The sequence below is a fragment of the Amia ocellicauda genome, chromosome 2, assembly GCF_036373705.1.
Source record: "Amia ocellicauda isolate fAmiCal2 chromosome 2, fAmiCal2.hap1, whole genome shotgun sequence".
NCBI lineage: Eukaryota > Metazoa > Chordata > Actinopteri > Amiiformes > Amiidae > Amia > Amia ocellicauda.
In genome coordinates this window covers 46,582,344-46,601,839 of record NC_089851.1, presented here as the reverse complement: position 1 = coordinate 46,601,839, position 19,496 = coordinate 46,582,344, and the positions used below count along the sequence as shown (strand labels likewise).

Sequence of the window (19,496 nt, the reverse complement as noted above, 5' to 3'; positions counted from 1 at the left end):
TTGTAACAATGCCTACAGAAGATTCGGGAATGGGCAAATTCATTACAAAAACAGTTAATATCATTTCCATTGAAGCAGTACTACATAATAGATATGAATCCATTATTATTAAGATTCAGACTCTGGCAGTAATACTGCAATCCAGCTCCTGGGCTGGTCAGTACTCTTGCTCTCATGCACTTTCTCATTAAACTCCTCATGCTCCTGATTACTTATGAGTGCAATTTTCAAATAACCATGTAGATTGGACTGAAAAACAAAAGTTAAAAAAAGTTTTTTATTTATAATTTTTAGAAGCATTTTTATGTTTAGGGTTCTTTAAAGTTTGGCATTCAAATATTGGCACATCGTTGTTGTTTTTTTATATCGATTTTTCTTATAAAGTTTACCAAATCCCTCCCTAAAATCTCATAACCAACACTTTTAAAAAAATACAATAAAATCTGATGCTACTGCATGAAAGTTTTACATGGTTCTCTTTAATCTCTATAATGTACAATATATTTTGTTTATATATAAACATATTTATTTATTTTTATTTCAGGTTTTATATCATAACCGACACCCATCAATCATTTTATTACATAATTGGTTTTTTTAGGAAAACACCATTTATGTTCTCTGCACAAACTTTAGATAGATATAAAGTACTGTAGATGTAGAAAATAACTAGAGCATAACATTTTAAATGTTCCTGTTATATTCTGCATAAGTGATATTTTTCATATGAATGTCGGTTATGAATGCCTGGTGTCAGTTATGACATCATGGTGTTGGTGATGACAATTTTTTTAGATAGGTCTTGGAAGTAAAACTACCTCATTTTACAAGATTAAAGTAAAATGACTCATTCCTATCATGCATTGAAAGAAATTAAATAATGTTTGCATAGTAGTTTGATCTACATGAGTAATATTAACTGCAGGTATGTCCAAGAACCTACAGCTCATTAATCCTGAAATTAATTAAACTGCTATTGAATGGGAGTCTTATAGGTTTAGGAGTCTTATTTATTTATGTATCATGGGAAATGCAGTATACATTGTCACAGGTTAAAAACACAGAACAGATGCACTGCATACAGGGTTTCTTGCCAAAGCTTTCCATTGTCAGGCTTCAGTTAACCTCTACGATTCTATAATACTAATTTTCAGATTTTACAGCTAAATTTAACTTGGCCCAATATTATAATGAACATTTAAAACTGGCTTTACAAACCACACACAAATAAAAACATTAAATACCAAACAACTGAACAAAGAATTTCAAAAAAATACACTGTAAAATAATAACCGACACCAACTTATCATAACCAACACCTTCTCTATTTCCTGAAAAGAGTCTGCTATGAAATAAATTGCAAGGTGTCGGCTATGAGAAATTCCACTTCTTGTCCATTTTAATGCATGTGACAGCAATTTTTGTTCTTGTACTAAACTAAATTAGCATTGAGAAATAATCAGTTTTTGGTCAATTATGTGCATATGCCTTTAATGTTTCAGTTTCATTTTTTTCCTTGGGTGTTGGTTATGCGCTACAACAATGTGCAAAAAGGCACTTCTAAGTTTAACATGAATATTTTTAAGAAAAGATGAAGCAGTCCTTACCTGTGTCTGTGGTGTTCACTGACACAAGGCCTTGATCTTTCACCTCTTTTATATTTACAAGGTTCAGATTAATAAAGTATTTTTAAGTATTTTCTAGAATTAGAAGCAAAATCCTGGATTACTACGGTTTAAATAGCTAAAATTTACCTCTGAAGATCTAAATTCTAGTTTGGGGACAGGGGTCGGTAATGAAATCTTTGGTACAAAACTTAAAAAAGGTAAAATATAAATAAATATATGATACATGTTTCACTGTGCTGAATAGAATAAAAACTATATATATATATATACACCGATAAGCCATAACATTATGACCACCTGCCTAATATTGTGTAGGTCCCAAAACAGCCCTGACCCGTCGAGGCATGGACTCCACTAGACCTCTGAAGGTGTGCTGTGGTATCTGGCACCAAGACGTTAGCAGCAGATCTTTTTTAAGTCCTGTAAGTTGCGAGGTGGGGCCTCCATGGATCGGAATTGTTTGTCCAGCACATCCCACAGATGCTCGATTGGATTGAGATCTGTGGAATTTGGAGGCCAAGTCAACAACTTGAACTCGTGATTCATCAGACCAGACCACCTTCTTCCATTGCTCCGTGGTCCAGTTCTGATGCTCACCTGCCCATTGTAGGCGCTTTCGGCAGTGGACAGGGGTCAGCATGGGCACCCTGACTGGTCTGTGTCTACGAAGCCCCATACGCAACAAATTGCGATGCACTGTGTGTTCTGACACCTTTCTCTCAGAACCAGCATTAACTTTTTCAGCAATTTGAGCTACAGTAGCTCGTCTGTTGGATCAGACCACACGGGCCAGCCTTCGCTCCCCACGTGCATCAATGAGCCTTGGCCGCCCATGTCCCTGTTGCCGGTTCACCGCTTTTCCTTCCTTGGACCACTTTTGATAGGTACTGACCACTGCAGACCGGGAACACCCCACAAGAGCTGCAGTTTTGGAGATGCTCTGACCCAGTCTTGTAACCATCACAATTTGGCCCTTGTCAAAGATCCTTACGCTTGTAACTTGTAAATATCCTTAATATGTACTGTGAAATGAGTACAGCAATCTACATAATTATGTGAAATACATGTATTGTTAGCACTTCTGTCATTTAACTGTAACTTGTCCTGCAGTCCATGTAGCGCTGCATACCCCAGACAGGGAAGAGTAAGTGCAAACTGTTCTCCTACTCTGAAGAGAATAGAGAAAGATGGAATGTTATCATCCCCACCGGCCTGTTATCACGCAAGGGCAAGAGGATTTTTGGGAGAAGAGCAAGGTTAGGCCAAAGGATAACCCTGGAGTGCAGGAAGGATGCACTGAAATGTTTCTTGCAGACTCGCTGGCCAGCAAAAATGCCGTCTTCAAGGAGACCAGTTTCAACTCAGCTCAACTCAACTGAAGTGGCTCAAATGTGGCCATGAAAGTGCATCGAGTACTACATCAAGGCACCAGGCATGGAGAGACAGAGGGAGGAGGCTGCAGCCCACATTATTGTTTTAGTTTTTATTATAAAAGCACACCAGTTGCCCAAAGCTTTAGTTTTAGTTTAAATAAAAAAGCAGACCCATTATAGTTATGTCTGAATTATAACACAAAAGCAACAAAAGCTTACAAAAGCTTTAGTTTTAGTTTAAATAAAAAAGATAATCTGTCTCCCATCTTGGCTGGAATACACGGTTCTCGTGATCAATTTTTATATTTTTAGAAGTCATTGTATCCTGGCTCCTCTACTGCTGGCTACAGTAGTTGTGCCAAGCTTAAAAGTGCCTTTAATATTATTATTATTAGCCTAATGCTTCTTGAGCTAGCACCCTCTAGTGGTTGATTGTAGTAATTAACTGAGCAAGCAATTATTGCATTGTTGCTGCCTGTCTGCTGGGAGGATGAAGCACAACTCCACCTCAATTAGGCTGTCCAAAATATTGCGGCCCCCGAGCTGCAAGTCGCCCATCCCTGATATACACACACATATACATATATACATATTCAGTACTGTGCAAACGTTTTAGGCAGGTGTGAAAAAAATATGTAAAGTAAGAATGCTTTCAAAAATAGATTAATAGATTATATTTATCAATTAACTAAATGCAAAGTGAGTGAACAGAAGGAAAATCTACATAAAATCCATATTTGGTGTGACCACCCTTTGCCTTCAAAACAGCATCAATTCTTCTAGGTACACTTACACAAAGTCAGGGATTTTGTAGGCATATAGTCAGGTGTGTGATTAAACAATTATACCAAACAGGTGCTAATGATCATCAATTCAATATGTAGGTTGAAACACAATCATTAACTGAAACAGAAACAGCTGTGTAGGAGGAATACAACTGGGTGAGGAACAGACAAACTCAGCTAACAAGATGAGGTTGCTGAAGACAGTTTACTGTCAAAAGTCATACACCATGGCAAGACTGAGCACAGCAACACGACACAAGGTAGTTATACTGCATCAGCAAGGTCTCTCCCAGGCAGACATTTCAAGGCAGACAGGGGTTTCCAGATGTGCTGTCCAAGCTCTTTGGAAAATGCACAAAGAAACAGACAACGCTGAGGACCGTAGACACAGTGGTCGGCCAAGGAAGCTTATTTCAGCAGATGAAAGACACATCATGCTTACTTCCCTTCGCAATCGGAAGATGTCCAGCAGTTCGCTGGAGAGTGGTACATGAATGAGTGTCTGCAGGCAACAGTGAAGCATGGTGGAAGTTCCTTGCAAGTTTGGGGCAAATGGAGTTAGGGATTTGGTCAGAATGAATGGTCTCCTCAATGCTGAGAAGTACAGGCAGATACTTCTCTATCATGCAATACCATCAGGGAGGCATCTGATTGGCCGCAAATTTATTCTGCAGCATGACAATGACCTCAAACATACAGCGACAGTCATTAAGAACTATCTTCAGCGTAAAGAAGAACAAGGAGTCCTGAAAGTGATGGTATGGCCCCCACAGAGCCCTGATCTCAACATCATCGAGTCTGTCTGGGATTACATGAAGAGAGAGAAGCAACTGAGGCTGTCTAAATCCACAGAAGAACTGTAGTTAGTTCTCCAAGATTTTTGGGCCAACCTACCTGCCGAGTTCCTTCAAAAACTGTGTGCAAGTGTATCTAGAAGAATTGATGCTCTTTTGAAGGCAAAGGTTGGTCACACCAAATATGGATTTGATTTAGATTTTTCTTCTGTTCACTCACTTTGCATTTAGTTAATTGATAAATATAATCTATTAACATGTCTATTTTTGAAAGCATTCTTACTTTATAGCATTTTTTCACACCTGCCAAAAACTTTTGTACAGTACTGTATATAAAGTAAAATCTTTTATTTAAGAATGCACCTTTCATAATGTTGATTTAAAGGGGATCTGCATGTGGGGTAAAACTATACAGTCCTTCTTACCTCAGGGGCCCCTTCACCTCTTTTAACCAGAGGGTGGCGTAGTTTGACAAATGTTTTTGCTTCCTCGCCATATGTGTGCTATGTATGTTGACAGAAACCGAGATCTGCCTGAAAATTAGAGACATTACCACCAGAAAGTCTTCCCCAGGGATATCAGTCTAGAATAAGTGTCACTATCAGGTAACAGGCCATTCGAAATGGGTCAGAATCCATCCTATGCCAAGTTGCAGTTTTGGCTCATGCTTCTGCCGTTTAGTTTAAAATGCATTTATTTTGTTCTGTTCAGTTGTTTCTGATTAGAACTGAAATGCAGGGAGATGGGTGTATATAATGCAGTAGAAATCTGACTAAAATATTTAGAGATATTTATTTAGCACATTCATCTTTTGTAAAATATAAAACAAATAATCATTTTATGCATTTAAGTAAAATGATCCACTGAGTTTTTCTGTCCAGAAAGGGGGTGGAATGGTAGATATCAATGGTGTGACAGAACCATCTACACGGGATTAGTGTCTGGAGGTCTGGAGAGGAAGGAGCAGATGGCTGATAATAATACAAGAGTTTGTGTTTAATCCAATTGTCCAAGCTCAGTAATTACTGCTGTTATTAATACCTCTAATATAATATTACAGCATTTATATCTAATTTTAGTTTATGATTAACGTATTTTCATTAGGTCCCTTAATGGGCTTCTTCACTCCTGTGAACTGTCAGATAAATAATTTGAGCCATCAAGAGGCGAAAATGTGTTATAGGCTTTCTCTGTTTCAGTTTTTATTAGGGCCGGATTTACTGAGACATTACTCACCTTTACTAAACCATGTTAATTTACTTGTGGACAAGGAGTTGATGCATTCAATATTTTAAAATTAATTAGCTATTCATGAATTCTTCCAAATTAAATTATACTATTCATTTATGATTGAGAGGGTGAATGTATTAAAAACTAGAGAATGCTGAATTCTTGTTAATATCGCTACCACCTGAATGCTGGTGCACCATGGCATTTAAGTTTTGCACCTTTATTTCCTTGCTTTTACTATGATAGATTACTTTTACTATGATTTATTAGGTTTGTTCTTTCCAAAATGCTAACAACTTTATATGTCTATGAAAACTAAACAATTATTTACTAAACTAACTGTAACCGACTATACATTTGTTCCTTATGGATTGTGTATCTTCTTTTGGACTTTTTGAATATTGTTTGGAGATTTAATAACTTAATAATTAAAAAAATGTAACATTAGAAACACAATGGTATTTAGATTTTGTATTATATGTTGTAATAAGTATTATTGTCTGATGTGTGTAATATTAAATCTTATTGGTAAAGAGAAGCCTACCACATATGTATTGATCATTTTATGTAACAATAACACATAAATCATAAAATAACTACATCACATTGAAACTCTCTGATTACATGTTGTAGCCACTGTATGTGGATGTCTTCATATCATTTTGAAGTTAATATTTTACACAAAACATACTAAATTTTGTAAATTGTATTTATATAATTAAAATGCATTGTAAATTAAAAAGCCTTTTCAGTGTTATGATAATTTGCAGTATTTTGGGAGTGGAATCTAAATGATCTATTTCAACAAAGAAGGTACAGTCCACAGAGCAAAAATACTAGAACACAATCAGCTTATTCCTGCATATTATTTGACACAAAAAATAAAGCATCGGGGTTCCAAACAAATATCAACAAAAAGGCATCAATTTCCCAAGCTCTTAATTTCTGTTAAATATCTGAGACTCACAACTTACATATTGGCTGCCTAATGAGGAATTTAAAAATGCTCTTACCAATTTTCTCAAGAAGATGATTAAGGTGATTATTGAATATGTTTAGAAATAGTCTATACATTGGCAGCCTATGTAGGGTGATCAGTCAGCACCCTGTAACAATCTGCAGAATAATTTCTAAAAATAATAATTTACCTTCCCAACGATCCTGTGACACTTCTCTATCCCCCATCCTTCTCTATGCCCTTCCCTAATCTCTCTTCTCTATCTCTCCTTTGACCTGAAGCTCTTGGTATTTTCTGCTGTCTGAAATCTCTCACACCGGGCAGATCAGATGACCCCCATGACCCCTGGCAAACAGTGTAACAGAAAGGGTTTCCTCAAAACTGAAAGAAAGTACATTTTACTTCATAAATGTCAGTCAGCATTACAAAACTACTTCGCTAAAAGGGAAAAGTCCGTAGAATGCATCACAGAATTAGTTTCTTGGTTATCTATTCTTATTCTTTCTTTTAAATATATTTTTAGTAACCCATAATTAACTCCAAATAAAGAATATTGAACAGCTGTTTCTAATTTGGTAAATCATTATTTAAGATTATGTAAATTAGGGAGACACATTCAATTAACCAATTATGAAATTAATATAAACACAATCAACTATAAGTTTTGAATTTCATTAAAGTCTACTAAGAATGATTAAGAATGACTGAAGCTCTCTTATGAAATCAGGTTAATAAATCAGACAATTAATAAATCCTGTTTTGCTAATCAGTACAGGTTGCAGTACAAGTGCTGTGTCAGACAGTTCATCATAAAAATGAAACAAGTAACAAGGATTCATGTAGGTGTTAAAAAGTGAAACATTAAGAGAAATACAAATTTGCAACTTGTGTCATTCCTACCTCTAAAGGTTAAAATTCTGAGTCAGCAAATGAACAATAGAAACACCAAACTCATTGTGTTCAGAATTACACCTTCTTTGAAGTTATTCTAATAATATTCCATTACAAAGCACAAAAAAACAATACAAAGCACAAAAAAGTGCAGTCTTATGATTTACATTCTGACAATGCACCAGGCCAATTTATCGGATGAGTGCCTGCATGGTTTATTTTCAACTATTAAATTAAAAAACTAAACATTTTTAAGCATTTTTTTTATTGCTCGGCTGTAAAAAGTACAATGTATATATATATACTACAATACAAAAGTCTTGCTGTTGGTTACAAGTTCAACCCCTTCCCCATACATTTTTTTCTTTTGCATAAAATACATAAAATTAATAATTTGTACAAGGACAGAATCACACTGAACATGATTTGCCCAGCCATTCTGAAGTGAAATGCCACACAAAGTGTGTCTGTTGTTGAAAAAAAAAAAAAACTCATCTAAGCATCTAATCACCTACATACTAAAGAATAACATTTAAATCAAGTCCTAACAATATTAAATCCAAGAAACAATAAATGAGATAAAGACTATATTTCAGAAAAGTTACAGAAAAAGACAACTGGGTACAAAATAAACTATAACACAAACAGACAATCAAAACATAACAAAAAAGCAGTATCAATAAAAACATAAGCAGATGCTTTTTTATTCCTTTAACTTGTTTTGGTTTCATTACTGTGTTCAAGGCAAGGGATGTTGTATTCACAAAATGTACATACATCACTTCTGCTGAGTGAAAGACAATGCACAATGGCTTAGCTATCTTAATTCATCTGTGCCAATATATTAATTAAAAAAGGTTTGCCACAAAACCATTCAACTAATAAATGTTACATATTCTGTCAGATCTTGCTTCCATTATTTCTAATTATTATTTTCATCATTATCTTTAACATGAACACTAAATGGTTACAACTATTTAACTGCATATGTCAACATTAGGCTGACATTGTGTATAAGGTTTGCTAATCATGATGAGGGCTAACCTTATATGTATATCTGACCTGGGGTCTTCTCCCCTTCTCTAATTGTGTTTTTAAATTTTTTATTTGCCAATTAAGATTACATTCCCTGGGATTTTGTTGTCTTTTGGGGTAATGTCTCAGATCTGCTTAGGGGCCCCTCATAAACACAAAGTAAAGTTCTATTTGTTAACTATTAACAGCAAAATAAGCATGTATAATGGCACATTTCTTACAAGGTTGTTAACAGTAAGTAAATATATACAATTACTGCTTATAAGAAAGTGTGACCTTCAATATGAGAGCTAATACTGTGGTTTATGTCTTACTGAAGATCTGGAACCACTTGATTCTTGGAGGCACTTAACTTCAGAAGGGTGTATATATGCAGGGTTCTAAACAAACAGGAATACTTAGTTGTCTATGCAGAATCTAGCTATGGCCCTTACACACAAATGCAAAAACACTAGCGCACACCCACACACACGCACTTACAAATGAAACCATGAAAAAGCTACCTAAAATACATCTTTACAGTAGGAACAACACAACAGGTAACAATCAAACAATGGGTGTAACACTGAGAATAATCCTCATGTATTTACCATGGTGATCATTTCAAGACCATTATAAGATTCTAAGGCCTTGTCTTAAAACCCTGCCTATATGGTACAACAGTGTCAAACTGATGACTAATATTTCTAACTTCTCACTAGAGTATACTAAGCATACAACCTGCAAACAGCAAGCAGGAATGAATTGCAAAGGATTCAAGTTCAACAGGTTTTTAATTATGTTTTGGATTAGGTCCTTTCATTTGTTTCCTTATGTTTCTTTTTCTTTCTCTCTACAACAAAATCAAAAAGCAACATTTACTCACTCACCACACTATTTGAACAAAGCCAGGAAGAAAAAAAAGATGCAGTTTAAAAAACATAAAAACCCTATTTTTGCAATTACATAGTTGTAGAAAACATACATCAGAAAAATACACTGGCGGACTTTATATTTAAATAGCTTCTGTTTTATTATGTAATTATTTTTTAAATATAAAGCACAGTCTTTGAAAGATTTACCACTTATATATAAAAAGGTCAGCAACCTTAGAGAAAAGAGAACAGTGGAATATTTTATTTATTTTGTAGATCTCACAAAGAAAAAAGGCTTTTTAATACGTGGTACAAAGCATCCCAGCAGGCCATGGTTTATATTTCTGATGCTTGACTTCTGTTGGTAAAAAGGGTTTCTTGACAGAATGGGTTAACAAGGACCATCCCACTCTCAATGTAGTCTCCATTCGGGGGAGAACAGTGTTCTTGCTCCTGAAAAATAGGACAAAATCGTGTAAGATATATAATGTATAATACAAGCAAGTTTCTATTTCACATTCTGTTTGCAACTTGGGATTTTAATAGCCCAGTGAAACCAACACATAGTCCTCTACAGCTGTAGCAGTCCTTGGCAATGTATACTGTATCTGTTTATGCTGTTTTCAAATCCCTGCATTGCATTTTCTTGTCAGACACTATTATTTTGATTTGTATTGTTATGTCTTCAGACCTGAGACTCTTGGATGTGGGAGAAACTGCTTCTTGCATGTCATTCTGTTCACATCATGAACAAGCTTTGACATCCCATAAAAGTTCTTTCCTAGTAAGAGACTAAAAGCATAAAGCTTGTCTCTAAAAGTACATATGCCATAGTGTAGTGAATTTCCAGATTATTATTTTTTAGCACTTTTTATTGACAGTTACTGAACATGACTGCCACTAACTCCATTCTGATCCAGGAGGGATGAGAAAAAGCACAGCTCCTGGACTGTTGTCTCTGTGATCCACAATTTGTCCCACAGTAAATCAAGAATGCCTATTATGACACAACAAATCCCAGCTTTAACGGCATCGGCAAAGCACTGATTGAGATTTATTTAAGCAGTGTAAAGGAATTGATAATTAAAACGTGTTAAATTATTTTAGTTTTATTAGCTGTAATGTGTAATGTGTGTAATGTGTGTGTGTGTGTAATGTGTAATGTGTAATCCTTCCAATACTGTAATGCATTTCATTTGACTTTGTAGTCATGTTCACTAGTTCTTAGCGAAGAGAAGCACACTGACGTCTTGCAAAGATGAACTGCGGTTCAGCGGTAAAAAAAAAAAAAAAAAAAAAAAAAAAAATGAATGGGGCAATGCTCTGACTTGATCTGAATGAGTCACTATCAGAGCGGTGAGCTTGTCAGCAACTACTGACTCAGATCAGGAACAGAATTCCCTGGTCTTACGTCACTGTTTCTGAGTGAAATCAATATATCAATAAATAATTAAATAAATAACAGCAAACATAAGCACTAATAGTGTGCCTTGGCTATATTAACTACAAATTGTATTTAATTATCTCTGTACTGTTAGGAACCACTGGAGGCAGAAGTGCAAAGCATTTCGTTTTTCATTTTTTTCTCATGCCTCAATCTGAGAAGTGCTGCTGGGATTTCCTGCTGCCGGGGAATGCAGAGATTCCTCGGTTTGTCGTGCAACCACGACTCCTGCGGCCTACTGGGTGTCCGAAAGCTGGCTGTCAGCGAAAGTCCACTATGACAGGTGTACTGTGGACTTGCAGTGTGTGAAGGAGCGGATGGCTTGGCAGTGCATGTTTCAGAAGCATAAGCTTTCTATGTTTCTCCAGCGTTAGTGCGCAAAGTACAAGAGTAAAAAAAACAACAACAACCACAAAAGCAAAAAGACTAAGAAAAATTAAGAAAGGGAAAGACAATGAAGGAAGAGAAGGACCTGATTCACATGTAGCATCCCATGCATTTCACTAGTCCAGTCTTTGGCTCCTTGGGATTTGAAATCCAAAGGAAATAAAACATAAAAAAAGAAAAAGAATGAAAGAAAGCACAGGATTCAATGGAGGAGAAGAAAGATACAGCAAAGGCAGAAAAAAAGACCAACCAAAAAAGTAAGCCTCTAAATACACTGTCCCTTGGCTTTCAGATATTCAGCACAAGTGATCCTACTGGTTTCACATTTAAAGATACAAAAGAGGGGGCGATTTTTGTAAATTAAATTATGAGGATGACATATTTTCACCTTAAGTTTAAAGTATATATTTGTTTCGTATAAGAATAGGACTACATTGTAAGAAGCATAAAAGTATGAAAAGCTGCTGAAAATACATTTTCTGTACTCTCCACCTCAATACAAGTATGCCAGTTGTATAGTTAAAGGTCTGTGAGTTTATCAAGAGTGCTTACACTGTTTGGTCAGCATGTTCCTAAAAGTACATTCATTTCTATTAATTATTACTTTCATTAATAGATTGGAAATCATATAAAAATAATGTCTGGTTTTGAAAGTTGGTGATGAATATATAATAAATTAGTTTGTTGCATAAAGTTACGAATAGACTCTTTCTGAAAGTAGGCCATTGTCACATGTCGTGGGGGTGCGAGGGACACTTTTGTATGGTTTGTCACGTGTTGTGGGGATGTGAGAGGCACTCATCTGTGTGAAATGAAACACACTCTAAATATCCAGGCCTTGTTCGGTTATTGTGCATTATTTCAGTGTGATGAAATGTTGGTATTTGGCCCTCCAGGCATTCAAGTTTGGGTACCCCTGGTGTAGACCAAGTTAACCCAAAGCATACTACAGCAGCAACAGCAAAACAAGGACCCAAGGATAGGGAAGAGGAAAGTAAGAGGTGCATCTTTGACCAATGGGCAGTAGGGGTGTGGATTAAGCTACCCAGGCACATTGTTAAGACAGATTCCTGTATCCTTTAGGAAATGGAGAGATCTGCAGACAGATACGCTTTGCTAAATAACATGATGTGCTGAATGCTCTCTTTTCATTTGTAGCCTTTCTAGTGTATTCTAGTCTTTTTATGTATTTCAAGATATGGTGTGGACACTTGAAGTGCTGTAAATGTAATTATTCCACAGTCACCAGAGTTGCATTTTGGCAGCCAAGGTTAAAAGCGTTGTATTCCTTTACTAGAAATATTTGTTTTTAAGTGCAGCCTCTGAAGCACAGCAGTGAGCTTCCAGTGAACGTAAGTGTGTTGCGTGATTTCGTAAGAACTTCCTTTGAAGGACTCTACAATCTTACCTCCGCCGTCTCCAAGGACTGGATCTCTCTAGGCAGCTCGACAGCATGTCTGTTGAAGTAGTCCATTGTGATTGCATTGTTCCAGTAGCTCAAGTTGTTTTCTTGGTTGGAGGTCTTCTTCTTCCTCCTCATACAGCAAACGGTCAACAAAACAGCTGTTGAAAGCAAGGAAAGGGAGGCAGAGTGCGGATGGTCAGAAACATAATGTCTCAGCAGGTGTTGACTTTCTCCTCCACTCTAAATAAATCGCAAGGCATGATGGGATGTAATCATTGTTAGTTTCAGAGATTTATATTGTTTGTAAGGTAATAAACATAAGAAATGTCTAGCCTTGCCTTCAAGCAACCTCTAAAAGCCTAAAGATTCAATGAACATGCAGATTTATATGCTGACCTCAGTCCAACTCCGTTTAGGAGAAAACAGACCTATTATATCACAAAGTACAGTAGCTCATGAAGACATTTTTTTGTTCATGAGAAGTACCTTATTAATCAAGCTCAGAAATCAGAGAAAAACTGTGTATGTACATCAGAAACAGAAACGGAAACAAATTCGATTTGAGGTAATGGAAAGACAATAAAGTTTATTATAGATATAGCAATCTTCTTCGTTTTTGCTATTTTTGTCAAGTGCAGATTAATTCCTCTAAATTGGCAGTTTTCAAATAACTGCAAATTATATGATATTCTGATATATAAGATATATGACATACGAAATTCAAATTTCAAAAAAGTTATAAATTGATTTGCATGTTAATGAGGGAAATAAGTATTTGATCCCCTATCAATCAGCAAGATTTCTGGCTCCCAGGTGTCTTTATACAGGTAATGAGCTGAGATTAGGAGCACTATTTTAAAGGGAGTGCTCCTAATCTCAGCTCGTTACCTGTATAAAAGACACCTGTCCACAGAAGCAATCAATCAATCAGATTCCAAACTCTCCACCATGGCCAAGACCAAAGAGCTATCCAAGGATGTCAGGGACAAGACTTTAGACCTACAGAAGGCTGGAATGGGCTACAAGACCATCGCCAAGCAGCTTGGTGAGAAGGTGACAACAGCTGGTGCGATTATTCGCAAATGGAAGAAACACAAAATAACTGTCAGTCTCCCTCGATCTGGGGCTCCATGCAAGATCTCACCTCGTGGAGTTTCAATGATCATGAGAACGGTGAGGAATCAGCCCAGAACTACACGGGAGGATCTTGTTAATGATCTCAAGGCAGCTGGGACCATAGTCACTAAGAAAACAACTGGTAACACACTATGCCGTGAAGGACTGAAATCCTGCAGCGCCCGCAAGGTCCCCCTGCTCAAGAAAGCACATGTACAGGCCCGTCTGAAGTTTGCCAATGAACATCTGAATGATTCAGAGGAGAACTGGGTGAAAGTCTTGTGGTCAGATGAGACCAAAATCGAGCTCTTTGGCATCAACTCAACTCGCCGTGTTTGGAGGAGGAGGAATGACCCCAAGAACACCATCCCCACCGTCAAACATGGAGGTGGAAAAATTATGCTTTTGGGGTGTTTTTCTGCTAAGGGGACAGGACAACTGCACCGCATCAAAGGGACGATGGACGGGGCCATGTACCGTCAAATCTTGGGTGAGAACCTCCTTCCCTCAGCCAGGGCATTGAAAATGGGTCATGGATGGGTATTCCAGCATGACAATGACGCAAAACACACAGCCAAGGCAACAAAGGAGTGGCTCAAGAAGAAGCACATTAAGGTCCTGGAGTGGCCTAGCCAGTCTCCAGACCTTAATCCCATAGAAAATCTGTGGAGGGAGCTGAAGGTTCGAGTTGCCAAACGTCAGCCTCGAAACCTTAATGACTTGGAGAGGATCTGCAAAGAGGAGTGGGACAAAATCCCTCCTGAGATGTGTGCAAACCTGGTGGCCAACTACAAGAAACGTCTGACCTGTGTGATTGCCAACAAGGGTTTTGCCACCAAGTACTAAGTCGAAGGGGTCAAATACTTATTTCCCTCATTAACATGCAAATCAATTCATAACTTTTTTGAAATGCGTTTTTCTGGATTTTTTTTGTTGTTATTCTGTCTCTCACTGTTAAAATACACCTACCATTAAAATTATAGACTGATCATGTCTTTGTCAGTGGGCAAATGTACAAAATCAGCAGGGGATCAAATACTTTTTTCTCTCACTGTAACTTGCTAAAAATTATGAAAGACTGACTGTCAATGTCTGTTGCAATTTTCAATTAGGTGAAATAAGGTGTTTGAAATGCATAATTGTGTGCATATCAATAAAAGTAGCATCAAATACATGTAAATAAATAATATGAATTTCAAAATATATAAAGCACAGTATTGTTTTGAATTACATATGTGTACACTATATGGGCATGTTGAATTTAATGGACTACCCATTATATTGGACTTTCTATCAAATATAATCTAGTAGCTACTATGAGGTCACCAATAAATTATCCAAATGATTAGTTAGCTGAACCTTTCATCTGTAATGTGTTTTGGACCTTTGAAGGTCAAATGTATGGCGCTTGTAATTACGCATGTATAATCACAAGACAGAACAGCAATTAATCATCATCTATATTAATTAATGAAAGTAATTAACTATCCTCATATGTGTTTGGTAGTGACATAATTTAATTGCCCACATTTCTCTTTTGTTTTAATGGTGTTTTTTAGTAAAGTCCACCTTGATATTTTTATAGGCAAATTTTGCAATTATCCTTCAGATTTACCACTGTGTTTATTTGATACATTTACTCTGGTGGTGGGATAACACAGCAGGTCATTGAATGTGATTCCACTCGTCTGGAAAACAGCATTTTTTAACCTTACAATAAAAAGAAAATACTTACAACAAGATGAAACAGGGACACTGATGGCCAGAATGATCCACACAATGTCTACTTTGCTCAGACAGATGGTGGCTCTGCTATGAGGCTTTTCCACCTCGCTCACATGGGAGTGGTTACCAGCAAGTCTCGGGCCCTTGGTGACTGCAGGCACCTGTCTGTTCTGGAAATTCCCCGTAGCCATGGATGCTGACTCAGGGGTAGAGGGGTAGGACCCATTCAATGGAACCACACTGCTGGACCAAGAGGTCATGACAGTGCCCATTACAGTTGTGTTTACCTTTGAATCTGTTTCCAGTGTAGATAAGGAAACATTTGTTGTCTCCTCAGTGGGAGGTGCGTATACAGACATGCTTTCATTCTTTACAGGAGCTGTCTCCTTTGCAGACTTGTCGGTCGATCTGTTTTCCATTGCTGAACTGGGGCTCAAGGAGGCCGATGATGAGACAACCAAAGGGGTAATGGGTGAGACTGAAAGGGTGGGTGTCTCTGTTGATCCCTGTGGCACAATTGCCGAGCTCTTAACCAGCTCTGTGCTTGTAAGGCCCAGCGGGGTGTCGCTGGGAGAGGAAACATTGAGATCTTGATGCAATTCCCGCAATATAATGGCGTGATGACTGGAAAGTTCTGGGGTAGTCAAAGAAGGATCTCCCAGCGTTCCTGTTATCTCGGAGGGCTGAAGCTCTGTCCTGAAGGGTGGCATCCTGAACCCTGTTGAGACTTCCACATTTGATGTGTCATTTGAAAGGTTTTGCACTTTTTCTGTACCCAGAGCACTAGTGTTCAAAGATTCTTGGGCATCCACTCTTATGCTGGCGTGACTGGGAAAAACATCCTTGAGGGGCCCTGCCTTTGAGTGCAGGCCGAGTTTAGTATTTAAGGTCCGAATGGGTTCAGTGTTCTCAGACCCTCTCTGATCAGTGTCATTGGATCCCTGAAATTTTCCCACACTGCTAGAATTCTGCTGCTGGGCTGGACTGCCGAGTGTCCTTGTGGAACGAACTCCAGGTGCGTTCACTTTTGACATAATGACAAAGTCCTCAAACGTATCCTGAGTTGTTTGACTGGGAGACCGTTCCTGTACAGCAGATTCCTGCCCTTCTGTCAGTGCCAGGATCAGTAAAACACCTGTGAGTTAAACAAGGAAAAACAAATTAACATCATCATGGGCTCAATGATTTTACAGCAGAAGGAGTTTACTTAAATTAGCAAAGGCTATGTTTAAACAGATATATAGACCCCACTCATTAAACCCTGAGAGGGATTGACATATGAAGCAAGCAGAGTTTTAAGGGGTCTGTTATAGAGAAGCTACTCCACACTGATGCAACACTTTTAAAGAGGGGAAACTGGTGCTATAAAAGGGGACAACAGAATCATTCTGCCAATCAAAACACTTTGCTCCTCATATAACTACGGCCCTGTGGAAATCATGGGATTAATTGCCATGACCACACACCCTGGATCAGTCATGTGCAATGTCTGTCCTACACTAATTAATACGTATGGATATATGTTCATAACAGGGAAAAAACATATTGCTTTAGTTGATTGATTTTGGGTAGATCCCAGCACAGACAAATACCAGTGTTTTTTCATTATTAATAATTTAGTACTAGGCCTTATACTGTTCTTCATTGTTAGAGGATATGTCATCATATGCCAGTAGTTGGTGTGTTTCAATGGTAATAATTACACTTTATATCAGATTTATTGAATGGTTTTACTGACTGCTAGAGGTTTCTGAAGGCCAACTCAGAAGGCACAATTAGACTGGCAGGTGACCGAGTTTGATTATTGTATATTAAGACACAATTTGTAGAGTATCACTTTTTCATGGCTTCCAATTCACTTTGTAAAGCTGTCTGACTCAGGCCTTGTATTTTGATTGTCATCATGAATCGCCCACTCTTGCTGGTTTTATTAATGAGGACCCACTGTGTGACTGGTGCTGGTTGAGGTGAAGTTACATGTTATAGGTGTTTTTTGTTTCTTTTTAACAATACAACTTCAACCAACATAATTCCTTTGAATGTTATGTACATGTTATACAAAACCTTTTGATATTTAATTGGTTCCACTAGCATATCACAGTAATGCATCTCAAGAGATATCTATATAGAAGACAATGAAATATACAGTTCCCAAGCTAATACATTTTCCATTTCATAAGGGATAAAACAAACAAATAAACTTTGGATCTTGAGATGGAAGTATCTTTTTGTAGTATTTTAATTTGTTAATATATATTTCTGGTATTGCATGCTTCAGATTCTTTGGGTGGTTTTCATTCAACACTAACCAATTCCAGGGGCCCTTTCGTTTATTGGATTTTTTGGTTTACTGGATGGGATACAACAAGGACCAAAACAGAGCATAGTGACCGGTGTCACTGGTGGAAGTTTATGGTGGGGTTCCCCACACCTGGACCCTAAAGCCATGATACAAAGTAGGGAGTCCAATGTAGCAGTTCCAGGAGAACAGAGGGTGACAGCAGTGACCTTCTCATTGCCCTGGGTCCTGACCTCAATCCCAAAGACCACCTCTGTGATCAACTTAACAGAGTGAGGAAGACACTGTGAGGAGCAGTTTCTGCCGCTGCGATAGGAACACAGCTGTGGGCAGAATGGCACCATATTGCTCTGGCCACCTTTCACAAGGACTTGAAGCAGCCAAGAAATCCAGAGGTGGGCCGGCAATCCTTTACACACAATCCTCTTTCTTTTTTATTGTCCAGATTCCTTTGTTAAGATGCTGTGTGTTTGTTTTTCATAAGGCTGTACCCCTATCCTGTGTTATAAAGCTCTGAAATGAAGTGAGAGGTGTTTTAGTCTAATTATATTTGACACATGTTTCTTCCTGTGCAGGATGCAATGTTGTCAGGAAAGGTCGAATCATGATAGAAGTTCAATAATTCTTACATAGTACATGATTGTGCCCTTGTGCATACCACACAAATGCAACAAACCAAAGGCATTGGATCTGCATCTGGAAATAGAGAATATCCGCCCTGGTGCCAGACTGCAGTGAGAGTACAGTGCTGCTTCCTGCTCCTGCAGCCTGGCAGTACAAGGGCTACAATACTAAATGACTAATTAACTAGGCAGCCGACGGAGAAGAATTCTCCTGCTCTGCTGACTGATTACCCAGTGTTTGGAGGATTTTTTTTTCTTTTCAGTTCAATTAATTTGGGCCAAGCAGGACATTATTGGGTGGGGGTATTCCTGACTATAGGATAAGGCTGATTAAAAAGGAAATTAATTTAGAAAGCCCCAGCAGTTCATTTTCAAGAATGCCTGGCACTATTGACTGGACTGTGAATGACAATTAACCCCCTACACAGAGACTTGGCTGGAGCTGTTTACATTTTGTAATTATACCATATTATACGGAGGGGAACAACTCTGTAGAGAATTTAAATCAAATTGGACAAACTGACAATATTAAATAAAGCCCATTTCCGTGCTATAGTTCTGAACAATTTCTCCTTTAGTGCCTTTTACTCTGAATTCTTTCCTATTAATGAACTTGAAGTACAAATTATATTTTCTTCAGCCTGCAGCTCCTTGTGTTCCCATTGTTCACACTTATACTCACAATACATTTAAAACAAAACTTTACACAACACAGAGAATTATGTGAAGAATGCAAATCCGCTTTTCTATCCGACATTGAGTTTATGTAGCTATGTCTGCAGCCTTCCAAGTGATTTCTATTAAAAATGAACTCACTGCCCTTTTACCCAGTTCTCCATAAGTGTATTTCACTTAGTGTAAAGCTTTTAAATCCCAACATAAATAGATTGACTGCTACAAATGCAAATACGAGCAGGTTTATTTTTATGTATGAACTGATTTATTAATT

At 37.6% G+C, this 19,496-nt stretch overlaps 1 protein-coding gene across 1 annotated transcript in view; it reads right to left on the bottom strand.

Annotated features, from left to right (window-relative positions):
- Positions 1–7,905: 7,905 nt before the first annotated feature.
- Positions 7,906–19,496, bottom strand: part of tmem108 (transmembrane protein 108) — a 54,965-nt gene continuing 43,374 nt past the window's right edge. Inside the window, exons 4-6 of the mRNA XM_066687019.1 lie at positions 15,636–16,760; positions 12,788–12,942; positions 7,906–10,001 (exon numbers count right to left, since the gene is read on the bottom strand). Of these exons, the coding sequence (XP_066543116.1) occupies positions 9,885–10,001; positions 12,788–12,942; positions 15,636–16,760 (1,397 nt within the window). The 3' untranslated portion in view covers positions 7,906–9,884. The remainder of the gene's footprint in view (positions 10,002–12,787; positions 12,943–15,635; positions 16,761–19,496) is intronic.